The sequence below is a fragment of the Myotis yumanensis genome, unplaced genomic scaffold, assembly GCF_028538775.1.
Source record: "Myotis yumanensis isolate MYYU_CA2020_CCGP unplaced genomic scaffold, mMyoYum1.0.hap1 SCAF_5, whole genome shotgun sequence".
Taxonomy (NCBI): Eukaryota; Metazoa; Chordata; class Mammalia; order Chiroptera; family Vespertilionidae; genus Myotis; species Myotis yumanensis.
Genome location: NW_027223756.1, coordinates 89,735,980 through 89,763,827, shown reverse-complemented (window position 1 = coordinate 89,763,827; position 27,848 = coordinate 89,735,980). Strand labels below are relative to the sequence as shown.

General features: G+C 50.3%; 1 protein-coding gene across 6 annotated transcripts in view; it reads right to left on the bottom strand.

Moving 5' to 3' along the window:
• Positions 1-27,848, bottom strand: part of MYO9B (myosin IXB) — an 86,191-nt gene that overhangs the window by 19,435 nt on the left and 38,908 nt on the right. For 4 of the 6 annotated variants that reach the window (XM_070416343.1, XM_070416338.1, XM_070416341.1 and 1 more), the window contains exons 3-18: positions 25,942-26,036; positions 19,451-19,513; positions 18,581-18,680; positions 18,219-18,319; positions 16,638-16,767; positions 15,565-15,654; positions 13,550-13,666; positions 13,078-13,212; positions 10,173-10,294; positions 7,746-7,887; positions 7,294-7,498; positions 6,687-6,768; positions 4,131-4,244; positions 2,594-2,633; positions 1,600-1,722; positions 666-746 (exon numbers count right to left, since the gene is read on the bottom strand). In XM_070416343.1, the coding sequence (XP_070272444.1) occupies positions 666-746; positions 1,600-1,722; positions 2,594-2,633; positions 4,131-4,244; positions 6,687-6,768; positions 7,294-7,498; positions 7,746-7,887; positions 10,173-10,294; positions 13,078-13,212; positions 13,550-13,666; positions 15,565-15,654; positions 16,638-16,767; positions 18,219-18,319; positions 18,581-18,680; positions 19,451-19,513; positions 25,942-26,036 (1,740 nt within the window). Of the gene's footprint in view, positions 1-665; positions 747-1,599; positions 1,723-2,593; positions 2,634-4,130; positions 4,245-5,545; positions 5,636-6,686; positions 6,769-7,293; positions 7,499-7,745; positions 7,888-10,172; positions 10,295-13,077; positions 13,213-13,549; positions 13,667-15,564; positions 15,655-16,637; positions 16,768-18,218; positions 18,320-18,580; positions 18,681-19,450; positions 19,514-25,941; positions 26,037-27,848 lie in introns of all 6 variants that reach the window. The other 2 variants (XM_070416339.1, XM_070416342.1) reach the window with 2 other exon arrangements.

Genomic DNA, 27,848 nt, shown 5'->3' with positions numbered 1-27,848 from the left:
CACTGGGAGAACTGAAAGGCAGGAAGGGAGAGGAGGAGAGGAAGCCATGGCACCCGCAGGGAGAAGCCGGGCTCTGGATGTCAGTGGAGCATCCCAGGAGCAGGGGAGAGCCAGGGTAACAGGAAGAGGAAGGGTAAAGGGTATGGGAGAAGAGAGCCACCAGGGTCCCCTGCCCAGGGGTCACCTGTACCAGAGAGGGAGCCGAGATCCCAAACGGCCCCCGGCAAGGTCCCAGTGGGCCCCTGGGGCAAAGGAAGCTGGCATCGAGGGCCGTGCCTGCTGTCAGAGCCCCACCAAGGTTCTGTCTTTACAGAAACTTCTGGATGAGCGGCAGGCTCTGTGCTCCTGCTGCACCACCTCAGCCCCTCCCTTCAGGCACACTGTGCACTGGCTGCTTTTGGGATGTATCTGAAGAGCACCGAGGCCTGTCCCTCCTCGAGCAAGCCTTCGTCGCGGCCCCTTCCTGTTCCAGATGACTCCTGCTTGTGGTTGCCTTTGTTGACCGCCCCCTCTCCCCCCGCCCCCGACCCAAACCGCCGGTCATGACACTGTTTACAGTTCCTAGAACTCAGGTGAACACTTGGTTCCTTGAGGCTTTTCCTGCCCAACCCCCCTTGGCCACCAGACCTCGGCCTTCATCTCCCGCAGACCCAGGAGCCCCTCACCTTCTCAGCGTTGGAGCGGATGCAGCGGATAAAGAAGGGCTCCGCCTTGCCCAGCGCCTCCAGGAGCTTGTTAAGGGATGTCTGGGGAAAGAGGAACAAGGGATTTAGCTGAGGTCCCCGGAGGCAGCCTCCCAGTGAGAGGGGATCCAGGTCACCTGCCTGCATCACCATGGGAGTCCGTGCTGATGTGAGACATGGGAGGTCACAGCTGGACATTCTGACCAGAGGCTGCGCTATTCTGGGGAGCCCCTGAGGGAGTTGTGGGGTCCCTGTGGCCGCCACCTTCCTAGGGTCATCCAGCTCTTTGCTTCAGGTAGAAGTGGAGAGGGGACTAGATAAACTCCTTCTGGGGATTTAAAACATGTGTCAGCCTCAGAAGGGACCACGTATGCAGTGATTTTGGTCTCTGGTCTGCTGTTTCCAAAAAGGATTTGTGGGAGCTCTTGCATGAGGTAATTGTAAAAAAGCTGAGGTGGGAACAGAAGACTCAGATTGAGAAAAGAGAGAAGGAATAAAAAAACCTAATGGTGAGGGTCAGCAGCCATTGGACTCCCCACAAAAGGTGTCCCGACATCTCCTGACAGCCAGGGAATAAAAGGAAAACATGAGCTAAGGGCACAGCTCAGTGGTTATATTAACTCACATACTGACTCATGGTATTTTTAAACTTTTTCTGTCTCCCCTGGGGTATTTGGTAATATCTGGAGGCTTTTTGGTTGTGTGACGATGGGAGCATGCTACTGGCATCTGGTGGGTGGAGGCCAGTGATGCTGTTCAGCATTTCATAACGCACAGGATGGCCCCCTTCCCCCCCCCGGGAGAATGATCCAGCCCCAGATGTCCAGCACCGCCAGGGGCGGGAACCCTGGGAGAATGATCAGCTGCCCGGGCGGAGTCTGTTTTGGCTTAGCCAGGTGAGCCTCGGGCCACCCACCTGGAACTGGGCGCTGATGCTCGGGGGCTTCTTCTTCTTGTGCAGGTGCAGCAGCGACTTGGTGGTGCGGTCGTGCAGGGTCATACTGATGATGAGCTTCAGGGACTTGGAGTCCAGCAGGTTCTAGGACGGACACACAGGGTCTGGCCTGCCCTCCTGAGGCCCCGACGGGCACCAGGAGGCACTGATTCTGGAGCCAGGACAATGCTCCTGGGGGTGACAGCTTAGTATTGGTTTCATGACTGTGCTACCGGAAAGTGGGGGCAGGCGGTCTGGCGGGACTAAATCTGGGCTGTGCCTGTGAATGGCACTGGTGCCAGGAGGGCCGATTACAGCCTCTTTTGCGGCCCAAGTGACTGGAAGGCGAGGGCCATCACAGCCTCCCGCTATGCAGCTCAAGGACGGCAGACTCTCACTGTTGCCCGTCGAGCACCAGCACTGTCTCCTCTGCTGACCAGACTAGAGGCTGCTCTTACTCGTCTACCAACTTCATGATCGTCCACATGCTGCATGCGGAGACAGAACACCTGGGTGCATGTTGCCCACAGACAGCTGCTGAGGTCTCGGCTGCCTGGACACGTGCAGCAGGTGCTGCGTCTCCTGGAGATGGCTGGTGGCTAAAGACCCCTGCTGTGGGGTAGGATGAGGCTCTGTTGCCTCTGAGTAGCATAAACTCTGTGGCGGTTCATACTCTGGGCCCCCCTGGACCAGGTTGAACCCGCCTCCTGCTCAGTCCTTCCCCGGCCCCTCAGGCTTCTCCTGGGATTTCCCGCCTTTGTACCACTTGTGCAAATTCTACTTCTAAGAAACCCAACAGGAGGCATTTTTTGGGGTGGGGGTGAGGGGGGAGAAGGAGATGGGGGAAAGAAGAAGGAAGTCAGAGAGGTTAAAAGCCAGCCCCCGACCCCCGTCCCCATTTTCTGGAAAATGACATGAGCCAGGTGCTCTAGACAGAAAAAGCAAGGCAGCATTAGACGGCGCCGCAGGTGTTTACCTTTGGAATGATCTGCTTTTGTTTGGTACCTTTACTTTTCCTGTCAAAAATATTAAAAATGGTTTTGTGAACAGAAGGAACATGGGGTCTGGATCTGGGTTAGTTCAGCAAGCCACGCCTGGCGGGTTAGACGGAGCGAGAGCAGAGAGAACAGAGTCGAGAAGCACAAGTGCAACGAGGCCACTACCGCTGCCTCTCCAAGGACCAGGCGGTGCTTCTGCTGCGCTCTGCACACTGGCTTCCCGGGGGAGCCGAGAGGCGGGCTGGTCATCCACACGGCAGAGCATGCATCTGCACAGGGCCGGCTACGGGGCAGCTGATGGGTCTCACAAAGTGATGGGGATCCTCCGAGAGGAGCTTTGAGGGGTCCTGCAAGGCTTGGACGCCTACCAGGTGCCCCAGCTCTATTTGCTACATGTTGGCAAACTTGAAGCAGGCCCGCAGAACCCCTTCTGGACCTCCCGCCCTGCAGAACACTGAAACGGGGCCTGGGAGGAGCGCCATTTGAACTTGTGCTGGCGCCAAGTTAAGAATGAAACCTGATCTTTTGGTGGAGGAAGGAGGGATGGCCCCCACACTGTCGGACACTACGGAAACAAAAGAAACATTTTTTTAAAAAAATTGCAGCTTAGCTCGTTTTTTACGACCAGCTGAGGAGTGGGGCCGGATCTGCACAATGCATGGTTGTGAGGGTCTATGTGTGTCAGGTTTCATCTTACTCTCCATGGGGTGGAACGAGGCCTAATAAAAATGTATTTGGGCCAAACCGGTTTGGCTCAGTGGATAGAGCGTCGGCCTGCGGACTGAAGGGTCCCAGGTTCGATTCCAGTCAAGGGCATGCATGTACCTTGGTTGCGGGCACATCCCTAGTAGGGGGTGTGCAGGAGGCAGCTGATTGGTGTTTCTCTCTCATCGATGTTCCTAACTCTCTATCTCTCTCCTTTCCTCTCTGAAAAAAATCAATAAAAAAAATTAAAAAATGTATTTGGAAACTGGCTGCCTTGTGAGCACTAGCTGTGCTCTCAGCCAGCCCCAACTGTCTCCCTGGTGCTGTGGCATGAAAATCATCACCCCCGCTTTGCAGACAAAGGCTGACTGCCTGGAGCACTCAGGCCAGGCGTGAGCAGGAGGGGGTCCAGGCCTAATTTATGTGGCTTCTGGGTCCTTCCTACCACATCGCACTCCTGTCCACAAAATCACATGCCCGACTTCTGACAGCTTTTTTGTGAGCTCAGTGGCACGGGGGTAAGGAAGCAGGCCGTGTCCTGCGTGTCTGAGGGGAGAGACGTAGACTGTGGGAGGCGCGTTCCTGTGAAGCTGTGCAGGACACAAGGGAGCTGGTGGGGATTTGGCCACAGCAGACACTAGGATGAGCGTATTACGAGGGCCACTGAGCTGAGCAACTGCTGGTGTGAGAATGGAACCGCAAGACAGTGCAGCGTTTGTAGCAGTTGATTCAGCGTTATGGGTCCGGGGAGCAGGGGAGGCAGTCGTTGCACTTGTGGGGGAGGCACCCGCAACCTTGGGGGGGACTCACAGGATGAAGGTGCGGGGTTTCTGGAGCCGACTGAGGGACTGGAGAAGCCTACGGGGGTCCTCACCCTGCCAGGGCAATCCTTTGATGGTCTTGATGATTTGGTCATGCAAATCGCTGAGAGCGAAGGGGTAGAGGGGCAGTGACAGAAAGGAAACCAAGTTAGAGCAGTGGGTCCCCCACCTTGGGGTCCCTGGCATGGTCGGGACTGTCCCCAGGCCACTGGAGCCAAAACATGCAGCTGGGGGAGCCTGCTCATGCTGCCTCTCCCTCTAACACCAAGAAGGTGGCAGGTGGCAGGGGTTCAGCCAGGAGCGGCCCCCACCCCAGAGGCTCCCCTTCCTCTGAGGGAGTTGAGGCCACTTCCAGCTCAATGGTTTCTCCTATAATTGAAACAGGCCTCACACTGAAGAGCCTTCTGGAATCTGCAAAAGGCATCAAGGGGCTAGAAGGGGGCTTCTGGGAGGAAAGCGGATTAGTTTCTCTCGATGTTTCTGTGTCCACATGTCAGCCTCCTTGTTGCCTTCAAAAGAGGCCTTAGGAAGAGTAAACTGAAATTCACACAGGGGTTCTCAACCAGAGTGGCACTGTCCCCCGTCCTCCCCTCGAGGGGACATCTGGTGGCCACAAGGCAGAGGCAAGTAGGGGGCGGCCAGGGATGCTCCACGTGCACATGCTGGCCACCACAGTGAGCAGCACGGAGCAGAGGGCGGGAAACCCTGGCTGCAGGAGATCTTCACCCAGAGAGTTCAATCTTATCGGCTTCGTTTTGTTCAATGACTGTGGGTTCAGGTTCAGATCTGAGAGTATGTTCTGGCCCAAACTCTGGCACCGCCGTGTGACAATGAGAACACCTTAGAGGGGAAACCTAGCGCTCTGAAACGAGGTAATTGTGAAGGACGTCTAGATGACAAACATCTTTGATAGAACTTCGGAAGTGAGGAAGCACTGACTACAGAATGAAGACGGGAGGTTCTGGTTTTTGATTGTTTTGTTTTTGTTTTAAACTCCTTATTCCAGTTATTTAAAATGCATGTTTAAGCTCTGGGCAGTTGGCCTGGGAAGACCCCGACCGGCAGCCCCTCGTGTGTTCCATGCACCATGCCCAGCTGGACAGCCTCACTTACCTCTGTTCCCTCACCCTCCAGGGAGGCACGGAGGGCAAAGACAACAGAGCGGTCACATTCACTTCCACACCCCGAGCAGTCAGTGCAGCGGCCAGGGCTCTGGACAAGGCCTGTGACTTCCATCTGTACCCGCCTAACTTGATTAAATATGGTGAGAGTGCCCTGGTCAGAGTGCCCTGTGGCTCACCAATCCCCTCTCCGCTGGCCCTGGACGCTACACTGAGAGCCTAGGGACCAGCTCCTCTGTTGTGCCTCCCTGGTCTTGGGTTCGAAGGCCCTCGCTCTACTTACTTCTTGCTTTCATAGAAAGCAAAGATGTCCTCAAAAGCGTTAATATCGAACTCCTCAGAGCCGTCAATTGAGAAATCTAGCATTGAGCAGCTGAAAGGGAGAGTCTGTATGAACTGCAGCACTCCAGGGGCGGGACCCACAGCCCGGGGGCCAGGCCCTGGGGAGACTGACACTGCAGAGACTGCCAGTCAGGGGCCACCGGTCAGTCTTTGCAGGAAAATAAACAGACAAACCAACCAACCAACCAAAAAATACCTATAAGCAAAGGGGGAAGGGTAACGTGATTTTTATCTTATCCTCTTTTGGATGAAAAAGCCGATTTAAAAATGCACCTTTATAAAAGCAGGGAAAGGACACACTATGCTTCCAGACAAATGACATCAGTCACCCAGTTGCTAGTTCTACCTTCACACACACACTTTCATGTATCTCTTAAAGTTATTACAAAGGGCACAAAAATAACATTCTGGTGTTTGAAAATGTAGTGACTCGTGCCTTGGGGATTGATGTTCAGGGACTTGGTTGCCCCAGAGCCGGGGCACGTGCCCACTGCTGGCATACCCTGCCTCCTTGTCCGGCTACACAGCTCCCTCCTCTGGCTTTGTCACAGCCTCAAATGTCCGGTGTGGCCTTTTCACCCCACCTTCCTGGGAGCACATGCCTGATCACTCTTCCGCTTGGTACAAACTGGGGTATGTGAGGGGCCTTGGGTCATTCCTAAGTGGCCACACAATAGCCCACCTCATCTCATGTGCAGAAAAGAGGTATCGGCGTTTCTGACTGTGAATGAAGTATTGTAGCATCTGCTTTCAGGACAGCCTGGCTGGGCTGAGGGAGGAAGTGCTTTTAAATCAAGCCTGTGGATCTGAGGGAGCAGTGGCTCCTTGACCCCACCCACCACCTGCCACAACCCAACCATGGGAAGGATTCTTTGTAAACTGAGCCATCTCACATCTAAAGCAGATGGCCTGGGTGCAGAAAAGTGGCGGCCAGGTGCTGTTTGCTTCTGGGTCTCTTTGGTTCAAGCAATTGCCGGGTAAGGGCAACCCCAACCTGGGTTCAGGGTGTGGGGTTTCTGGAACTGTCTTAAAAACACTGCTGTCTACCAGCTTCGGTTGGGACAGATCAAGGTCATGCTCACCGGTACAGCTTTTCCGAGGGGGTGATGGCTCCTCTCTGTAGCTCCCCCAGGTGACTTCGGGCGCCAGGGCTGCACAGATTTGCTGGGGACACAGATAAGATGGAGTCGGGGATGTGGGGTTGCCTGGAGCTCGAAGGCCTTTGTCTTTGCTAGGAGGCTGATGTCCTGACCTGAACTCATATTAATAAAACAGCCTGATACTCGAATGTGGGCAGAGTAGGGAACTGTGAAGTATCTGATCTCCAAACAGCAACCATTTATTCCTATTTCTCATAAAGGCCTTAAGCTTTTGGTCCCTTTAATCAATGCCCTTCGTAAAACGGAGTCCCAAGGTTGGTGTCTAGAGCCCAGTGGCCCTAAGGGAGCCACTGAACAATTCCGGGCCCCAGGTTGTCACAGAAAAGCAGGGATGTGCCTTCCTGCCTTGTGAAGGTGATGATGTTAAATTACACACCTGGCAGAGTTTCTGTTTGGGATGACGAAAGAGCTCTGGAACCAGGCGGTGGTTGCACAACATTGTGAATGCGCTAACTGCCTCTGAAAGGTGCACTTCAAAAGGGACTCCAAGGGTCCCCCTCTTGAAGGTGACACGGGACCCTCCTCTTACCTGCAGCCTTCTCGGCCCGCTCGGCCCGCAGGCGCCCGGCCTCCCGGAGCACGGCCATGGCGCGGATGGCGGCCCGGAGCATGGCCCAGCGGAACACTGCCACCGGGTCCATGCCGATGAGCTCCCGCACGTAGGAGCTGTCACTGCCCCGCAGAAGTGCCACGATGTCTGGCCGCATGTAGTCCATGTTCTTCTCCCGGAAGTCCTGGTGGGGAAGAGGCAGGCAGTCACTCACTGGTGCTAGAACAGGGAGGGCTGGTGAGGGTGGGGGACCCATTGTAAGAGAGAGTGGTTTCTGCCTGTGGAGCAGAGATTCAGGGGCCGGGTCTGAGCACCCTGGTACCTGGCCCAGAGTGACTGAGCAGAAGGGAATGGGCCAAGCAAGCACCAGAGAGAAGGGGCCTCCAGGTCACCCACGTGTCCCCTTTCCCACCTCCGGGCCCGACTCGTACCTTAATCTGATATTTCACCTTCCCTGCGAAGTGCTGAATGATGAACGCTGGCTCCATGATGGGGGTGCCGAGGAAGTACCTGTTGTCTTCGTGCTGCTGTTTGAACTTGGCCAGCAGAGTCTGGCTTGTGGCGTGGGGGAAGCTGGGAAGATGGGAAATTGTGAGCTGTAAGAACGGTGGCTGATCACCTGCTCTGCATGGCAGGTTGCCGGTCCTTTGACATGGAGGTGGGTGGGCAGACAGGTACTTGGGTTGCCCTGAATGTTGAGGTTTAGGGCCAGGAACCGGCTGCTGCTATGAAGGGGCCGAGGGCGAAAGGACGCACTCAGGGCTGTGGCGTGAGCTCAGAGCAGGGCAGAGCTGTGAGACTGGGACTTGGACCTACCACGGGCAGCTCCTAGGAGTGATCCCAGGACAGAGTGACTCTGGCCCCGGGTCCTCTGTGCCTGGATGCTATGTCTTGGAGGGGGTCTTGCCTGGGCTCCCGTTAGAGGGAGAGTGGGAGCAGAATAAGGAACCCACTGTACCTGGCTGTATGTGCCCCCCAGGAAGGATATGCCACAGCCAGCTTTGGCATGCTCTGCCTGTGCGCCCCCAGCCTTGCTGCAAACACAGCAGTAAAACATACCTTTGAATCCCCAATGCCTACTACTTAAGAGGAAGAGCCTATAGCTATGAAGCACATCATTTCTAGATATGGACAGTGAGGGACTCGTTCGTGTAGTCATCTGGATAAATAATACTTTTGTTGTTGTTAATCATTACGCAAGGATATTTCCGCCCCTATTGATTTTTAGAGAGAGTGGAAGGGATGGGGAGAGACACAGAGAGAGAAACATTGATGTAAGAGAGGCACATTGATTGGTTGCCTCCTGCACGTGCCCTGACTGGAGCCAGGGATCCAGCCTGCAACCAAGGTACATGCCCTTGACTGGAATCGAACGTGGGACCCTTCAGTCCACAGGTTGGTGTTCTAACCACTGAGCGAACCAGCTAGGGCTGGATAAATACTTTAATGCCTTGTTTTAGAAAACCCAAATCAATATAAAAATCAAATCCTTGATAAACCAAAATGGGCAGATTTTAAACAAAGACAGATCTGACCCTGGTGGGCCTGGTCTTGCCTCCCACGCTTCCCCCACATGCAGGTCTTGGACCATGTAGCTAGCCCTTCCTAGCACCCTGCCCTTTCTCTTATCTGAAGGTTCTCTCTTTGAGTTCCAGTGTGAATGAACCTGTCTGTCCCATCCTGGATGGGGACTTGGTGTGAGGCAGGAAGTGAGTCTAATTTTTCCAGCCCCACAGAGGCCTCAGCAACACACAAGGGCCAATAAAGAGGTGGGTTAAAAAGACGTGTCCTGATACCTGGGAGCTATGAATGTGACCTTATTTGGAATTAGGGTCTTTGTAGATGCAGTCAAGTTAAAATGAGGCCATGAGGGTGGGCGGGGCACTAATTCAAATGACTGTGGTCTTTGTAAGAAGAGGAGACGAGACACTGATAGGCAGGAGATGGTGATGTGACCACAGTGGTGGAGATGGGGGTGATGCAGCCAAACACCAAGGGTATCTGGGGCTGCTAGACACTGGAAAGAGGCAGGAAGTGTTTGCCCCTAGAGCAGTGGTTTTCAACCTTCCTAATGCCGGGACCCTTTAATACAGTTCCTCATGTTGTGGTGACCCCCAACCATAAAATTATTTTCGTTGCTACTTCATAACTGTAATGTTGCTACTGTTATGAATCGTAATGTAAATATCTGATAGGCAGGATGGTCGTAGGCGACCCCTGTGAAAGGGTCGTTCAACCGCCAAAGGGGTCTCGACCCACAGGTTGAGAACCGCTGCCCTAGAGCCTTTGGAGAGCGGCCCTGTCAACATCTTGATTTCAGCCCTTTGACACTGATCTTGGACTTCTGGCCTCTAGAACCATGAGGAATACATTGCTGTTGTTTTAAGCCACCCCTTCTGTGGTCATTCATTACAGCAGCTGCAGGAAACGAATTCAGTCGGTAAATTTTAATGACTGTGACTTCAGTGACTGCAGCTGGGTGACCAAGCATGAGGCACCTCATAAATATCCCTTCCAGCCGTCAGTGCATCCGGGACAAGGGGCCAGGCTCTGCGGAGAGTAGGCGTCTGGGCCCCGATTCCACATGCTGCCCTTTGCAAGGATGCACCAAGCCCGTTCCCATTTTCCACCATCCTTTCCCAAGGACTCGTGGGTGGGCGGGTTTCAGTGATTGCATGTGTTAATTTCCATGGTGAACAGGGCATGCATTTCGCAAATGTGAGGTCAAGATTTATGGCCAAATGAGTTTGAGAAACTCAGAAGCTCTTGGGCTGTTCGGCTTTGGGGTAAGACTGTGGGGGCTGCGGAACTGGACTGAGTGGCCGGGTTTGTGGACACACCGGGACGTGGACACTCACTTGCTCTCTTCATCCAGCAGATAGAAGAGGCCGGTGGGCTTCTTGCTGATCAGGTGGATGCAGCCGACGTTGTCCGTGTAGTCAATGTTATGCCATGAGATCCCTTCGCTCTGGTACTCCTCCTGCAGGGTTTGGGAGGGGCATCCGGTAAGCTCATTATTTCATGGCCAATTTTTACGTATAAACATGTTATACAAGGGTGGGCACGTGTACATGTAAACATGTTATACAAGGGTGGGCAACAGTAGGTTTACAGCTGTGAGTGCACTGTCCCATTGAGTTAATAAAGCTATTGTAATAATCATAACCTGCATGTGTTTTTCCACGAGCAACTGTAAACCGACTTTTGCCCACTCCTGAATTTATATATGCATACACATATCTACCAGGTGTACCAATTAATAATGGCGGATTTTGTAATCAAAGAAAACACGATAATTTCAAGAGAAACATCAAAAGTGCTTTATTCAAAGTAATGTCCATTGCTAGCTACACATTTCCCCCATCTTTCAGGTAATTTGTGGATACCGTCCCAATAGAACTTTTCTTGGTTTGAGGCAAACCATTCAAGAGACCCAATTTTCCACTTCTTAATATGTTTTGAAGTACTGCTCAGAAAGTACATGTGCTATCTATCGGAACAAGTGGTAATCTGAAGGAGCAAGGTCTGGTGAATACAGTGGGTGGGTTAATACTTCCCAGGCAAGATCTTTTAACATGTCTTTAACTGGTTTTGAAGTGTGTGATGGTGCATCATCATGAAGCAAAATTACTTTGCCGTGTCTTCTGGCACATTCTGGTTGTTTCATGATCAAAGTGTGGTTCAAATTGATTATTTGTTGTCGGTAGTGATTAGTATTAATGGTTTCACCTGGTTTTAGAAGCTCATAATACACTACACCTTCCTGATCCCACCAAACACAGAGCATTGTCTTCTTTCCGAAGCGATTTGGCCTTGCAGTTGATGTTGATGGTTGACCTGGATCAACCCACGATTTTGTGCATTTGGAATTCTCAAAATAAATCCACCTTTCATCACCAGTCACAATTCAATGCAAAGAAGACTTCCTTTCGTGTTGTTGAAGCAACATTTTACTGATGACTTTTCGGTTTTCCATTTGTGGCACCCATTTTCCTTCCTTTAAAATCTTTCCTATTGCTTGTAAATGATTGGAAATTGTTTGCTGAGCAACGTTTAATTTTTCTGCAAGTTGTTTTTGAGTTTGACACGCATCTTCATCCAATAATGCTTGTAATTGTTGGTCTTAAAACTTTTTCGGTTGACCTGGATGTTCTTTGTCTTTCACATTGAAATCATCACTTTTAAAGCGTTTAAACCAGCGTTCACAAGTATCTTGAGATGGAGCATGTTCACCATAAGCTTCCCAAAGTATATGATAACTTTCAGCAGCACTTTTCTTCAAAATAAAGTAATGAATTAAAATTTCCTGCAAATGCTCTTTTTTTTTTTGGCACGAAATTCAACATTTTTAAGCGCAAAAATATCTATGATGTTAACACCTTCAGAAAATTTGACATACGAAGTTTTAAAGCTTGTGGTCAATACAACAAAATAGCATACATAATCAAATCGCATATATATCAACATATGTGTAACTCCATCTATTGAAAAAAATCCGCATTATTAACCGGTACACCTGGTATATATATGGATGTGTAAGTAACAAAAAACCTATTATTATATCAATAGAAGTATATTAATAACTATATAAGATTATTACGTAAGTTAATAATTAGCAACATGAACAGAACACACGCTTTCAAACATTTAACACAGCAAAGTACTTAACATCACACTTAAAGTCACCGAGGAAGCCAGCGAACATTCTTTATCAAGAGCCAGACTGTAAATATGTTAGGCTGTATGAGTTAGATGGTCTCTGTCACAATCACTCAGTTTTGTTGCTGCAGCTTGAAAGCAGCCAGGGATGATATGTAAATAAATGGGTGTGTCCATGTGCGAATAAAGTTTTATTTATGAAAACAGGCAGTGGGGCTGGATTTGACCCCTGGGCCCCTGCTCTGAAACTGTAATGTCTATAATAGCCATATAATGTAAGTGACCTATGTAACTTCAAATTTGCTCATAGTCACATTTTAAAATGTAAAAAGAGTCCTGGCCAGTGTTTCTCCGTGGTCAGAGCATCAACCGGAGCACCAAGGGGTCTCGGTTTTGATTCCCCATCAAGGGCACGTACCTGGGTTGCAGGTTCGATCCTCGGCTCTGGTCGGGGCGTGTGCGGGAGGCAATCTATTGACATGTCTCTCTCTCATTGATGTGTGTGTGTCTCTCCCTCCCTCCCACTCTCTCTAAAAAGCAATGGGAAAAATATCCTCGGGTGAGGATTAATAACAACAAAAGTAAAAAGAAATGGGTGAAGACAGCTTTAATAATATACTTAATTTAACCCCATTTATCCAAATCTTTGCAATTCACTGTGTATTTTGCTCTTCCCGCTCAACTCAATTTGGACCAAAAAATATAATAGTAAAATCAGCTAAATAACTACATAACCCCATCAGTTCTTCCCCCTGTCAGAATCACCAATGTGAAGGGTAGTATGTGGGTAAAGTTGTCTGAGTATTTAGAACTGAAAAGACACATAGATTATAAATATTGTTGACTTTAAAGGCAACTCCGTTTCTCTCCCATTAAAGGACTTTCGCGATGGAGCAGAGAGAAGGTGCAAAATTGACGGGTGGCTGAAAACATCCCCGACAGTTTGCCTCATCGCAGGCTGGGCGGAATTTTCCCCGGACTTTCCTTTTTTGCAGAAAAAAATTCTGGGCAGGTTTGAGGACAATCCAGGCCCCCAGGGAGATCCCGGTTCTAGCACATCCTGTCCTCCCTTGGGCTGGACGGGTGACAAGGGCACTTCCTTACCTGCTCTAGTTTGAAAATGTGCTGGTTGAAGTAGTACTGGAGCTGCTCGTTGGCATAATTGATGCAGAACTGTTCGAAACTGTTCCTCTCGAAGTCCTCAAACCCAAAGATGTCAAGGACCCCGATGGACAAGCACTGGGGGAACAGAGAAAACACTTGTTACTGGTGGGTCCTCCTTTGGGAGCACCTGTTCTGTCGTGTCCTGAGGGCGCTGTGCTTGGCGTGCTGCATGCCCTGCTATCGCTGCCTTGGAACCTGTAATATTTGAACAAGGAGCCTGTGTTTTCATTTGCGTTGGGTCTCGAGAATTGCATTCTGTCATGTTCCCTGGGCTGGGAGGAACTGGCCGCTTGCCTGACACTGGCTACAGCCACCTTGGCTCCCGATGCCACAGGCCATCCACCTGTGTGGCAGCAAGGGCACAACCTTCCCCAGCCCAGCTTATGGGTGGCGGGTGGGGTGGGGCACTCACCGAGACAGACTCTTCCATGTCTTTCTTATTGAGGAGGGCGTGGTTAATGCGAAGCACAATCCAGTCGAAGAGGGCACTGTACAGAGACTTGGCCATGGAGTCTCGGGCGGTGATGGCCTGTGGGTACAGAGGAGCCCTTAGCAAGGTGGGCCCGAACGCACCACCCCAAGGTCTGCACAGTGATTTTATTTATTTATTTATTTTGTTAATTCTCACCTGAAGATATTTTTTCCATTGCTTTTTTAGAGTGGAAAGGAGGGAGGGAGGTGGGGGGGTGGGGAGAGAGAAACATCAATGAAAGAGAGACACACAGATTGGTTGCCTCCCGTACATGCCCCGATCAGGGCTGGGGATCGATCAATCAATTGATCCTGCAACCCAGGTACATGCCCTTGACTGGGAATCAAACCTGAGACCCTTTGGTGCGAGGGCTGACACTATAACCACTGAACAATACTGGCCAGGACAAGGCAGTGATTTTATTTTATTTTTTTAAGAGAAAGAGGAAGAGAGAGAAATGTATAAGTGACCCTCCAGTGCACAGGAGGGCACTCAAGCAACTGAGCCACACTGGCCAGGGCTAAGGCAGTGATTTTAAATAGCCAGCTCATCTGACACTTCCCTTATCAGTTTGCACGCTACCCTGTCAGCTCAGACAGCCTTGCCCACCGAAGCATGAGCCGAAAAGCCTTGACCCAGCAGCCTATGGTTCAGCCAACTCATTCCTCAGAGCTACCGGGGACTGGTGACACTGGAACACAGACTCAGGGAGGCCACTGGGCCTGCCAGCCTGGGAACTAGCCAGGAGGCCCAGTGGGTTCAAAACCTGGCCCCTTGCTGTTCTTGGAGCATCAGGGGCCAACATTGTAAAAGTGGTAAAGGCTTTAACAATTTTTCTTAAGCCTTATGGAGGTCTAATTTACATGCAAGAAATTCCTTCTTTTTATGTGCTCAGATCTAAATTGTGACAGACAGCCCTAGCTGGTTTGGCTCAATGATAGAGCTTCGACCTCCGGACTGAAGGGTTCCAGGTTTAATTCTGGTCAAGGGCACCTGCCCTGATTGCAGGCTCGATCACCAGTGTGGGGCGTGCAGGAGGCAGCCGATTAATGATTCTCCCATCATGAATGTTTCTTTCTCTCTCCCCCTCTCCCTTCATCTCTGAAATCAATAAAAAAATATTAAAAGAAAAGAAAAAGCAAAAAAGAAATGGAGCCTCGAGAATCGTAGCCTGGCATCTTTACATGGTGCCTCGGGAGCAGCCGTGCTGCTGGGGCGGCAGGGGTCCTGCACACTCCAGGGGACTTTTGCCCCTGGGGGCTCAGACTGTCCATGGTGTCCTTCTGAGATGACAAGCAGCCATCACCAGCAAAAAATCCCCCGTGGCTAGGTGCTTTCCTGCTGCTGTCCAAGCTGCAAGCTGCAGTCACATTGCTCTTGAGATAAAAACGCAGGAAAAACACACCACACACAGGCTGGGGCAAAGGCCAGAGAGAGGCACCTTATCAATATTTAGGGACCACATAATGGTTGTAAAGGTCATGCTCTAGCTCTGTGATTGACTGAGGTTTTCTGCAAAAGGCCCGACAACCCACATTTCAGCCTTTAGGGTCAGATAGGGTCTCTGTTGCAACTCCTTAGTGCTGTGCTGTAGCAGGAAAGCAGCATATAAACAAATGAGCATGGCTGCATGCCAATAAAACTTTACTTACAAAAGCAGGTAGGGGCTGGATTTGGCTGCAGGTCTCACTGACTCTGCTGGTGAGAACCAGTATACCCATGAAGCAGCCGGGAACACAGAGATGAACACACAGGACCTGAGTTCTGACTCTTAGGCTGCAGTCTGCTGTCTAAGCTGGTCTGTGCTGAGCCTGAGCTCACTGAGAACCGGAGGCACCACAGGGTTCCCTCGTCACTATGCAGGAAAGAGATCACCATGCTGGCTGTTTCCAAAGGACCTCCCCTCACTTGTGTTTTGGGACCCGATGCCCTTGAAAGCCCAGGGCAGTGCTCACCTCGCTGAGACTGTAGGGAAGGATGAGCTTGTCGTTGGCGGTCACTGTTTTTCTTTTGGTCAGAACCTCCACCAAGATTTCTCGCTTCACCTGTTTCAAGGTCAAGGAGGGAGATAAAAGGAGGGTGGGGGTGGAGAACTTGTCTAGTGGGTTCTTGTGTCATTGAGACAAGGCCTGAAGCATGAGGAAGATCAGAGAAGGACCCCCAGGGGCTGTGCCAGGAAGTGGGCCCAAAGTCCACCCTCAGGGCAGCCAACCCATTATGCTCAGTGCATTTCAGAATGACCGCACTCACAGGCTTGCTCAGCACCCATGATGACAGCCTGGGTGCAAGGCTGCACAGCCTGGGTGTCACTGTGGGCCTCAGGTTCACTGCTGTCTGGTGACCTGCATTTATAGCTGTTCCAGCCTGTGTGCCGGTTGTCAAGGTCCTTGACCCTGCCAAGCCCCTTCAAGCCAGCAGCAGTCAAGAGTAGGAACTGGGGAAGCTGCCCTGATCCCCTCATACGTGTTCTTACTCATCCCCATGAACACAACAGAAGCCAGGGCTCCTCCTTTAAGAAAAGCCAGGGATGGAACACATGATTAGAAAACAGAAAGACTGAGGGCAGGGCTTCTCAGCCTTGGGGCCACTGACATGTGAGGCTGTATCGTGCTCTGCTGTGGGGTGGCCATTCTATGCATTATATGATGTCAAGCAGCACCCATGGCCTTCACCCACTAGATGACAGTAGCCCCCAAGTTGTGACAACCAAAAATGCCTCCAGACACTGCCCCTGGGATTGAGAACCAGGGAACAAGGGGATGGCGGGTCCGATGAGAAAATGACCTCACTGATCAAACTATGGTTTTTAAAGAGCCTTTTGCATGAGGAGCTGAGGTGGGAGGTGTCTCTGTCCAGCCGGGAGTCCCTCAGAAATGAGGAAGGGACTTTGCAGAGATGGTGTGAGGAAGCAGGCGCAGGCCTTGGTTTACAGAAGCACAGCCAATGCAGGAAGTTCTGGGCCCTCTGAGGCCACAGGCCCTGAGCTGTCCTAGCACAACCCACAGTGGCCGAGAACAGGGAGTAGTACCTTCAGAAGCTGTGACAGTGTGTCCAGCACCTTGGGGGGCCCGACCTCCAGGCCTTCGTCTCGGCCTGTGGCTCTCTTCTTGTACGTGACGTTGCCCAGATACAGGATGGCCGAGAGCACAGAAAAAATCCTGGGAGAGAAAAGGAGGTTCGATTGGGGCAGTTTCCACAATTGTGAGATGATGGAGGCGTCCAGCCAACTGGGCTGAATTTGAAACACCATCAAACACACGAAGTATGAAAAACATCAAATCCCTTTGTCGGGGACTCTCTCTATGCCATGTGACTTGACAGACAGATATCTCTATTTTTCGTTGTAAGGCGGGGCTAAAAAATATTTTTATGGGGGCATAAGGTGTACATGCAAAAAACTACACAATTCCCAAGTGTAGAGATGTATTACCACAAAATGTACAGATCCTCGTTAATTAGCACTCAGACCAAGGAATATAACATTCCTGGTCCTGGAACCACTCAGCCCCACAGAGCTGAATTGTTGTCCTGAAATCTAACATCATCCATGAACTTAATGTCCAGGAAATCATCGCATGTACTTGTATCTGGCCCGTCACTGAAAAACGGTGATGTGGTGCTATGATGCGGGTACTGCACATAGTCTTGGTGTGTTCACTCTCAATGCTACAGACCAGCATCTCTCAGCCTTGGCACTGCTGGCACCAGGGGCCAGATTGTTCTTGGCTGGGGATGGAGGGTGTCCTGGGCACTGTGTGATACTGAGCAGCATTGCACGCTCATGCGGTGTGACCACTAAATATGTCTCCAGACAAGGGCCCGCCCCGCCCCGTCCCCTCCGGGACAGAATCGGCAGCTCCAGTGAAAACCACACTGTGTGGAGTAGCCCAAGAGTTGGCAAACTTGGGCCCATTTCTGTATGGCCCCTGAGCTAAGTTTTTGGTTTGGTTTTTAAATGGTTATTAAAAAGCAAAATGAAATACAGAGAAGAACATGTAACAGAGACTGTCTGGCTCAGGAAGCTGAAAATATTTACTCTCTGGCCCTCTCCAGAAAGTTTGCTGACCCTTGCCTGGATAGATTGACATTTATTTATTTAATCTTCTGTTGGTGGGCATTTTGGGGGGCGGTTCCCAGGCTTTGGGGCTGTTATGAAGGAGGCTGTTGTGTGCATCTGTGTGCGTGTCTTAGGGTGAGCAAATGTATGCGTTTCGTTGTGTACACACAGCTGTAGCAGAAAACAGCCAAATAGTTTTCCAAAGTGATTGGCCCAATTTGCACTCCCCTAGCAGTGAGGGTGTTCTTGCTGGATATACTGGCAGGTGTGGATGTCAAACATTAAAACATTTTTAATGGTGTAAAATACACATCATATAAAATCTACCACCACAGCCATTTTTAAGGTACTGTTTGTTGGCAAAAGCCCCTGTGGTTTCAACGGGCATCTCCAAATGACTAATGATGAGAGGCCCTTACATGTGCTATTGTCACTGGGCTGGCCTCCTTCGTGCAGCTCCCAATGGGGGTGTCAATCACATCTCAGAGAGTGACCAGTGAGACCTGGGAGTGCCCACGCGGAGACGGCGGGATGGCTGGCCAGCCCACTTACTGTTTCTTGGTGGCGGGAAGGAAGCCCACCATCTCCATGGCCTGCTTGAGTCTTTCAAAGTCATGTTTCAGGTCTTCTCCGTCTTCGATCTTCAAGTTATGCTAAAAAACAAAGTTATCGACACTCTGGGTATTTCTGGGTCAGAGAGGGTGGCGGTGCGTGGGAATGGTTTTGGCTGGAACTGATGGGGCAGGGCCCAGGACATGGGGAATGAATGGGCTCCTTTATGCTGCCTCCTGTGGGCCTCCTTGGAGCCGGCCTGGGGGCCGGAGAGGGCCAAGGCAGACGGCCTCTGACCTGGCGGAGCGTAAACAGCCTACGGGGAACAGAGGCAGTGTTTGTGGCGAGGGCTTAGTGTTTACCTGGTTGAGGTAGAAATAATCTTCAGGCTGTTTGAGCTGAAATTCTTGTCGCTCTTCCTCGCTGACGCCAAGTAACAAATAATAAAACACGTGGTAGTTTCTGCAGGTCAAGATTCGGAGAAAAAAGTCATTTTTGGAAGCCAAGCAACAGTAACTCCTCAAAACCGCTACTAATATTGCTTTGGAGAACATGTATTTGGTAAAATCACAGCATGGGGGAAGATAATTCGTAGAAGAGACGGACTCCAGGGGGAAAAAGCACTTCAAATATATTGTCTCAATTTAAGACAATAAGTCGGTTCTTAGTATGTTTAAAAAAACCTCCCCCTTGCTCTCCCTCCCAGGAGCATCCCTGTGCCTTCCATTTCCCTCCCTCTCCTGCTTCTCCTTCTCTTCCTCCTCTCCTCCCTTCTCCTTCCCCCAGGAGCTCACTCCCAAACTCCTAGAGCCCTTCCTTTGCCACCATAACTCATTTCCTTAGTCCATCTCTTCTACGAATTATCTTCCCCCATGCTGTGATTTTACCAAATACATGTTCTCTTACCAAAAAAATAAACAAAAAAACCTCCCCAAACATGAGCTTCTCCAGTGAGATTTCTCCAGGGGGTGGTAGTGGTGGATGTGTGTCTCCCTCACAGGTCAATTAGAGATGCCTCTAATCTAAGCACATGGGTCAAAGCCCTAGGGAGGCACACAACGAAGCACAAAAGGTGACTTAGGAGGTGTGAGCACAAGGCTTGGAGCTACACAGCAGGCCGCACGCACTGGGGAGTTGTGCCTGGCCTCCTGGGAGAGTCCCTGATCTCAGGATGTCTGCTTCTCTCCTCTGTGCGGAAGGCAGAGCAGATGCGCATGGAGGAGATCTCCTACCTCTCATCCTTCTCCTGAGAGACCAGACGAGACTTTTCAAGCAGGTATTTTTCAACAACAGCTCTGTCATGAAAGGAAAAAGAAAGAGTAAATCATTCCATTTTAATTATCTCCTTAAAGAACTAGAATAACTTGTTACCCATGATAAAGCCAGCTGTGCATTAACTTCCTTAAACACAAAACATATACAGGTATGTTGATATAATCACCCTAAATGTAAATATAATCACACTGAATGTTGTAAATCAATCTAAATGTCGCAAAAACAAATATCCTAAATGTTGCCTTGCCCCATGACCACCATCTATAAAAACAAAGAACTTGGGCCCTAGCTGGTTTGGCTCAGTGGATAGAGCCCTGGCCTGCGGACCAAAGGGTCCTGGGTTCGATTCTGATCAAGGGCATGTACCTTGGTTGCAGGCTCCTCTCTAGCCTGGGCCCTGGTCAGGGCTTGTGAGGAGACAACCAAACGATGTGTTTCTGTGACATCAGTGTTTCTGTCTTTCCCTCTCTCTTCCACCACTCTCCCTAAAAATCAATGGAAAAATATCCTCGGGTGAGGATTAACAAAAAAAAAAAATAAAAAAAAGGAACTTGGGCCGGCCACTTCTCCCCAGACCAGATCACAGAAGCCCAGTGGCATCATGGGGAACCTTCCTCCAGGGAGGCGGGGACTGGAGCGACTGCACCCATGTGAGCCTGGATGTTTCAGGAAGCTCTCCCCTGCTTCCACCATCTCCCTAGCAATTAAATGTTTCTCCAATTCATAATCTAAATATAAGATGATAACAAATTCATTTTTCTATTCTTTTTACAGCTTTATTGAATAAACGGTACACAAAGGGTACAATGTGATAAGTCTGTTTTTTTAAAAAATATATTTTATTGATTTTTTACAGAGAGGTAGGGAGAGGGATAGAGAGTCAGAAACATCGACGAGAAATAAACATCGATCAGCCACCTCCTGCACACTCCCTACTGGGGATGTGCCCACAACCAAGGTACACGCCCCTGACCGGAATCGAACCTCGGACCCTCCAGTCCGCAGGCCGACGCTCCATCCACTGAGTCAAACCGATTAGGGCACAATGTAATAAGTTTTGACTGGGTCCTTTCATAATCCATATCTTTATTTATTTTAAATCTCTCCCCCAAGGGTATGTTTTTATTACTTTTTTATTTTATAGAGAGAGGAGCGGGGCAGCAGGGGGGGAGTGAGTGAGAAAGAAACATCAATGTGAGAGAAACATCAATTGTATGTGCTTGCAAGCTAGGTATGTGCCCTGACCAGGAATCAAACCCACAACCAGGATGACGCTCCAACCAACCGAGCCTCCGGGCCAGGGCCCATATCATGTTAAAGCAGCTTTATTAAGAGTAATCAATGCACAATGAACTTAAAGTGTGCCCTTTGATGAGCTGCGACAAATGCAAACACCCATGAAACCCACACCATGATCAAGATAGTGAACACATGCACCACCCAGAAAAATTTCCTTGGCCCCTGTATCATTCCTCCCCACTCCTCATCCCCAAGCAGCCACCGACCAGCCTCACTTTAGATTAGTTTGGATTTTCTAGAATTTTAAAGAAATAGAGTAATTCAGTATGTGTACTGTGTCTGACTTCTCTCACTCAGCCCCGTGATTCTGAGGCTGAGTCACATTGTAGCATGCAGCATTCATTCCTCCTTATGGCTGAATAATATTTTACATATGTGGACACACCACATTTTGTTAGCCATTTGATGGACATCTGATGGACATGGGTCCATGAGGCTATATGGGTGCCGTGGCAGGGACCGGGCACCTCTACAGCCACACTATCAACACTAAGAGAAGTGATGGCAAACGTTCCAGGCACTGTTTCATAGGATTTAACACATTGACTCCTCCCATCCCTTTGAGGTGGGCACTGGGGCTCCCGTTAATGAATGAGGTACTAAAGTTGGAGAGGCTACACGCTGTTGGGGACCCCACAGGAGGGAGGTGGCCCAGCAGGGACCTGAGCCTGGCATGGGCCCTGCTGCCTCCACACCCACTGGGGTCGGAGGGGCCTGTATCTCACGGGATCCACTATTACCAAGTAAGGGAGCCGGGCGGGTGTGTGGGCCAACTTCATCTGAGCCCGTCCTATTTTACAGGAGAGGCAGCCGGTGCCCCAGGGGTGGCAGGGCCGGGCCCCTGGTCCATCACTTGCTGCTGGGTCAGCTGGCTGTCCCTCCAGGATGGCAGTCGTCTGTGTGCAGCCTTGAACAAGACACACGCCTACTCCATGCACAAGTGGGTTTCCAAGGGCGTAGCCTGCGTTCTCTCTTCTTTCAAACCCACGTTCTCGTCTATTCCTGCCCCTGGCTGGTAACTATTTTAGTGAGCAGCAGTTTGTTTTCCTGGCACGGGAGGCTGCCCTGGTTCCAGAATCAGACGACTGTTGGAATTTCAACCTGTGGCCAATTTCCTGGACTGTGTCAGCAGATGGGGGAGAATGGCAACCCCTCCCAGCAGGGAGCTGTCATTTCACTGACAACAGCCTCTTTCTTCTTCTTTTTTTGTTTTTTTGTTCATCCTCACTGGAGGATATTTTTCCACTGATTTTTAGAGAGAGTGGAAGAGAGAAACATCGATGTGAGAGAAACACATTGATTGGTTGCTTCCTGCACGCACCTGGACCAGCAGGGCTGGGGAGGAGCCTGCAACCAAGATACGCGCCCTTGACTGAAATTGAACCCAGGACCCTTCTGTCCGCAGGCTGACGCTCTATCCACTAAGCCAAACCCGATAGGGCAGCCTCTTTCTTCTGATCATCTTGGAGACCCAGGTACCTACGGCAGTTAGTAGGTAGCCAGGAATCCCCTGGCACTGAGGCCCTGAACCCACAGGAAGAGTAGGTCTTACAAACTGGAGAACTGGGGGAAGGCTTGGACTGCCCTTGACCCTTAGCCTCGGCAGGAAATGGCATCAAGAAGTGTCACCTGCCCAAAAGCAGAACAAGGTCTGCGACCGATCCTTGTGAGCGGCTCCCTGGACGGGAAGTACACCTCCCTCCTCAGAGCGTGGGCAGGACATGGTCGTGGGCCAAGAGGGGACTTCCTTTCCTGAATTCAGGCCACAGATATGACTCTCAAAAGCTAGTCTATGAGACCGGCTACTCAGGGCCACTGGCCTGAGCTTGATGGGCGCCTATAGTGGCTGGGCTTTTTGGTTGATGGCCAACCCTTGCTGGGTCACATGAGAGCTCCCAGAAGATACACGTATACGCTTGGAACCTGTGACTGGAATCTTATTTGGAAAATGTCTTTGCAGATGCAATCAAGTGAAGGATCTCAAGGTAAGATTATCCAGGATTATCTCCATGGGTTCTAAACCCAATGACAAATGTCTGAAAAGACAGAAGAGGCCACACAGAGACACCAAGGGGAAGGCTGTGTGAAGATGGAGGCAGAGACTGGAATGATGCAGGCACAAGCCAAGGAAGCCTGGGGCCACCAGAAGCTGCAGGAGGCAAAGAGGATCCTCTCCTACAGCCTCCAGAGGAGGCGGGGCCCTGCCAACACCTTGATTTCAGACTTCTGACCTCTGGAGAGAAGAAATTCCTGTTGATGTGAGCCACCGGTTTGTGGTGCTTTGTTACTGCAACCACAGGTCACCAAATGGAGACCATGCGAAGGAGAGAGCTGGGGGGCAGATGGGGAAAGCAGTGCCACTGGGAGCAAAGGCTCTGGCGTCCAGCCTAAGGCCTGTAGAGCCAGCCCAGGACCCAGGCAAACATGAGGCACCTCTCGGCATGTCTGCTTTCCCCAAGGGAGCCCCTGTATCTGTACAATTAGTATGTGTCTATATTTTCTGCCATTCAGATACTCTGGGCAAATGTGCAAGAAAAAAACCCCTTTAAATCAGGAGTGAGGGTCTTTGTGGAGAAAAGGTGAGGACTGTGGGGCAAGTGGGTGGCTCCAGGTGTCTCTGATTAATTGGGGCACATACCCTGTGGGTGAGTGGTGGTGCCCATGAAGGTGCCAAGCTGGAGCCCAGCAGTGCTCGGGGAGGGACCTTTGGACGGCTTGGGAGGGGAGCTGAGGAGGTGGGGAGAATCACCAGCTCTGAGCACCCCTGAGGACTGCGGAGCAGGGCAGACCATTTCTGAGGGCCTCTCATCCACACCACTGCCTGTGAGAGCTTGGGCAGCAGGAAAAAGGAAAGAAACCAGGGGCTGAAGGATTAGCAACAATATTAGATTTTTAAAAATATATATTTTTATTGATTTCAGAGAGGAAGCGAGAGGGAGAGAAAGAAATATCAACGATGAGAGAGAATCACTGATCGGCTGCCTCCTGCACACCCCACACTGGGGATAGAGCCTGCAACCTGGACATGTGCCCTGACCCGGAACCGAACCGTGACCTCCTTGTTCATAGGTCAACGCTCAACCACTGAGCCACGCCAGCCGGGCTCCTATTACATTTTGAATATGAACGTTGATTAGAATGATCACCAGTCAGGTAGACAAACAGGAGAACCTAGATTGAAATCCCTCCCCAGTCCCCGCCACATTTGAGGACCCCTCTTCTCCTGAAGTGCTGGTGCCTTTTCTCGGCCTCGAGGAGCCTAGTGCTCAGGTCTCCCCACCTCTAACATCCAGGGCTTCTCACCCTGCTGTTTAGAGCAGCGGTCGCCAAACAGTGGTCCATGAGGTCCAAAAGTTTGGCGACCGCTGGTTTAGAGCATCACCTGAAATCTTTCCACTGTCACCACAGACCCTCACACCAGATTGTGATGAGGAGGATTCCAGGCAATGGACTGTGCTGAAATGGCTCTTTTTCTTTTACTGTGAAATAGTTTTACTGGCTCATAAAACCTTTGCATATAAAATCAACCCCAGCCCTGGCCAGTGGTTCAGTGGTTAGAACATTGGCCTGCGAACCGAAGGGTTGTGGGTTCGACTCCCTGTCAAGGGCACATTCCTGGGTTGCAGGTTCCATCCCCAGCCCTAGAGGCAACTAATTGATGTTTCTCTCCCTCCTTCCCTCCCTTCCACTCTCTAAAAAGTCAATGGATAAAAATATCCTCCAGTGAGGATTAGACAAACAAACAAAAAAACCAACCCCAAAAACACTACACAGTATTAAATCACAATTAAATTTTGTTTAACAATGGAAACTATACAGAATATACATTTTTAATTTTTTAAAAAATATATTCTTATTGATTTCAGAGAGGAAGGGAGAGGGAGAGATAGAAGCATCAATGATGAGAGAGAATCATGGATGGGCTGCCTCTTGCATATTCCCTACTGGGATGGAGCCCGCAACCCAGGCCTGTGCCCTAACAGGGAATTGAACCGTGACCTTCTGGTTCATAGGTTAATGCTCAACCACTGAACCACACTGGCCGGGCCAGAATATACATTTTTTTTAAATTTTTTTTTTATTTTTTTATTTTTTATTTTTCGCTTAAAGTATTACAAAGGGTATTACATAAGTGTCCTTTTTTCCCCCCCGCCCTCGACAAACCCCTACCCTCCCTTACCCCCCAGTGTCTTATGTCCATTAGTTATGCTTATATGTATGCATACAAGTCCTTCGGTTGATCTCTTACTCCCCTCCCTCCTGCCCCTCAACTCTCTCTGGCCTTCCCACTGCAGTTTGACAATCAGTTTGAGGCAGCTCTGCCTCTGTATCTATTATTGTTCAAAAGTTCAGAATATACATTTTTTAAAGGAAAAATAAAATCCTACAGAACTGAATTTAGAAATGATGCTATGGCTTAAAAACTACAACAAAATACATAATTCTTTATAACATTAATTCATTGTACAATGCTGCCAGATAGTTTCATAGGCATAACCAGTGCCCAGAGCACAAGTAAGCACAATTTCAGTGTTACATTTAGTTGAAGTAACTATGTCCCCACCTAAAGAACTCACATTTCTGGCACAAAATGTTGGTCTATTTTAACTTCCACCAGGCAAACAATTTCACAATCCAGTTACTGCCTACCCACTCATCCATCCATCCATCCATCCATCCACCCTTCTCTGGACAACTGCCTCATTTTGCTATCCAAGATCACATATACTTCTGGCTAAAGAGACACATTTGGTAAGTGCCAGAATCCACAGCGACTCTGCCTATGGCATCCCAGACCGACTGAATTAGAAACCTCATCAATACCAAGAAACAGGTTGGTCTGTTCTTGCCTGTTCTTGGCAAACCCTACCACACTAGTACCTACAGTTCATTGCACTTACTCCACTGGTGCCTGAACCCACCACACTCAATGCCCTGGGGCTGGCAGGGTCAGTTACCAAAGTGCTACCCTCCCACACCTTCACTTCCCACCTTGACCAATGCTCAGATCTTCACATCAAGGACTTAAAATCCCACTGGCTTCCTGTAGGATTCACAAATGTAGCTCTTAGGCTGGCTCCCCGCTGCTGGGTTGCCCAGGATCCCACACTAAGGCTGGAGTGCACAGTACAGGTGGCTGTCAACTCACCCTCTCACGATGCCACTCTCTAGGTAGTTGACCTGGATGAATTTTCCAAATCGACTCGAATTGTTGTTGTGGGCTGTTTTGGCGTTTCCAAAAGCCTGCGAGGAAAACAAAAAATAAGTTTTCAGGTGGTGAGGATGAAGTTCCTACAGGCCTCAGGCTGGAGGCGCAGAGCTCCCTCTGGGCATCGCGGACACCTGCGTGCCGGAAGTCACTCAGTGGCCCAGGTGACAGCTAGAGAACAAAGTTATGCAGTCCAGGTGCGCTCCAATGTACTCACTCGTTATCTCTATGCTTGGGTTGTGGGAGAGGCTAAAGTTTTAAGTGTCGGACATTAAAAATTACACTCATTGGAATGCTTTCCCAGTCATAATTGTTTATACAGCATACTCCAGTCTGCTGCATGTTTTTGTATTGCCTACAAGGCAAGAGTGGTTTTCACATTTGTAAATGGCTTTAAAAACAACCCAAAGAAGAGTAGTGTTTCCTGAACTGCGAAAATTCTATTCACAACTCAGTGTCCATAAATGAGGTTTTCCTGGCACACAGTCAGCCTATTCACTAACGGATTGTCCGAGGCTGCTTCTGAGCTGCGAAGGCAGGGTGGCTGAGATAAAGACCATCTGGCCTGCAAAGCCAAAAACATTTACTGTCTGGCTCCTTCCAGAAGGACTCTGCCAGGCCCTGGTAAGATATGAGCTCTGGGCTCCAGGAGGGCACCAGGCTGCATATGAGGGAGCAGAGGTGAGGACAGGTCCCACCCTGGAGGGATCCTGCAATTCTGTGGGATGACAAGCAGTTCACAGCAGGTTTTTAAAAATTGGGGTAAAACTGATACAACATAAAACTAACCATTTTAAAGTGAAGAATTCAGTGGCATTTAGGACATGCAGAATGTTGTCACCTCTACCTAGTTCTAGAACATTTCACCACCCTAAAAGGAATCCCATTAGGAGTCGCTCCCCATAATTCCTCTCCTAATCCCGGGAAACCTCTAATCTGCTTTCTGTCTTCACTAAGTGGGGCATACCCTCTGTGGTCTTTTGTGTCTGTTTTCACTCAGCATGATGCTTTTGGGGTTCTCCCAGGTTGTGGCATAAATCAGGGCTGCATTCCCAAAATGAAGAGGAAAGCATGCATAGTGCACGGAGCCTGCAATCCAGTGGGGTCCCCCTAGAGCCTCCCATGGGACCACCACCCAGATAACAAATGGGAACACACCCTCCCCCCTGCCTAGGTTCCCAGACTGCCCCCCTTTCCACAAGGGACCCACTGTCCCCCGAGGGGTAAATAGACCCAGAGAGATATGATGGAGCCTTGAGGGAACACAGGGTAGGGAAGATGCTTGGGAGTGGGGTTCACTGTTTCAGGGAGAGGAAGGCTGGGGAAGGGATAATGATGTGGGGCGGGGGTGGGGGGGGTAACACCCCAGAGTCAAATGGGGAAAGCTTGGTGGCAGTGAGAAGGGTGTCAAACTGACAATATTCCCATTTGAGGAGGCTGAGCTGTGTGGGGAGCTGACTGTGGGCAAGGGCGGCAGGGAGAAGGGGGCAAGGCCACTGCCAGGTCTGCTGGTGGGGCAGGTGGTCAAGGGCAGGGTGAGGAGAGGCAGCCAGACTTGCAGGCTCACAGAACAGGGAGATGTGCTGATGTGGAGAAGAGACTGGATTTTCTTGAAGGCCTCATTCTGCAAGGGATGGATGCAGATGGATTATCGATGGGAGCTCCTAATGGGGCAGCCTGAGGCAGAAACCCCATAAAAAACCATCTGTGGGAAGGCCTAGCACATTTCCTTGGAGAATGGCTCCATTCAGCACAGCTTGAGGCTGGATGGGAGACCAGTCCGGGCCCACATGCCGATCATGCTCCTGGCTGATGGGGTCACGGGATGAGCGATTTCCTGCCCCATT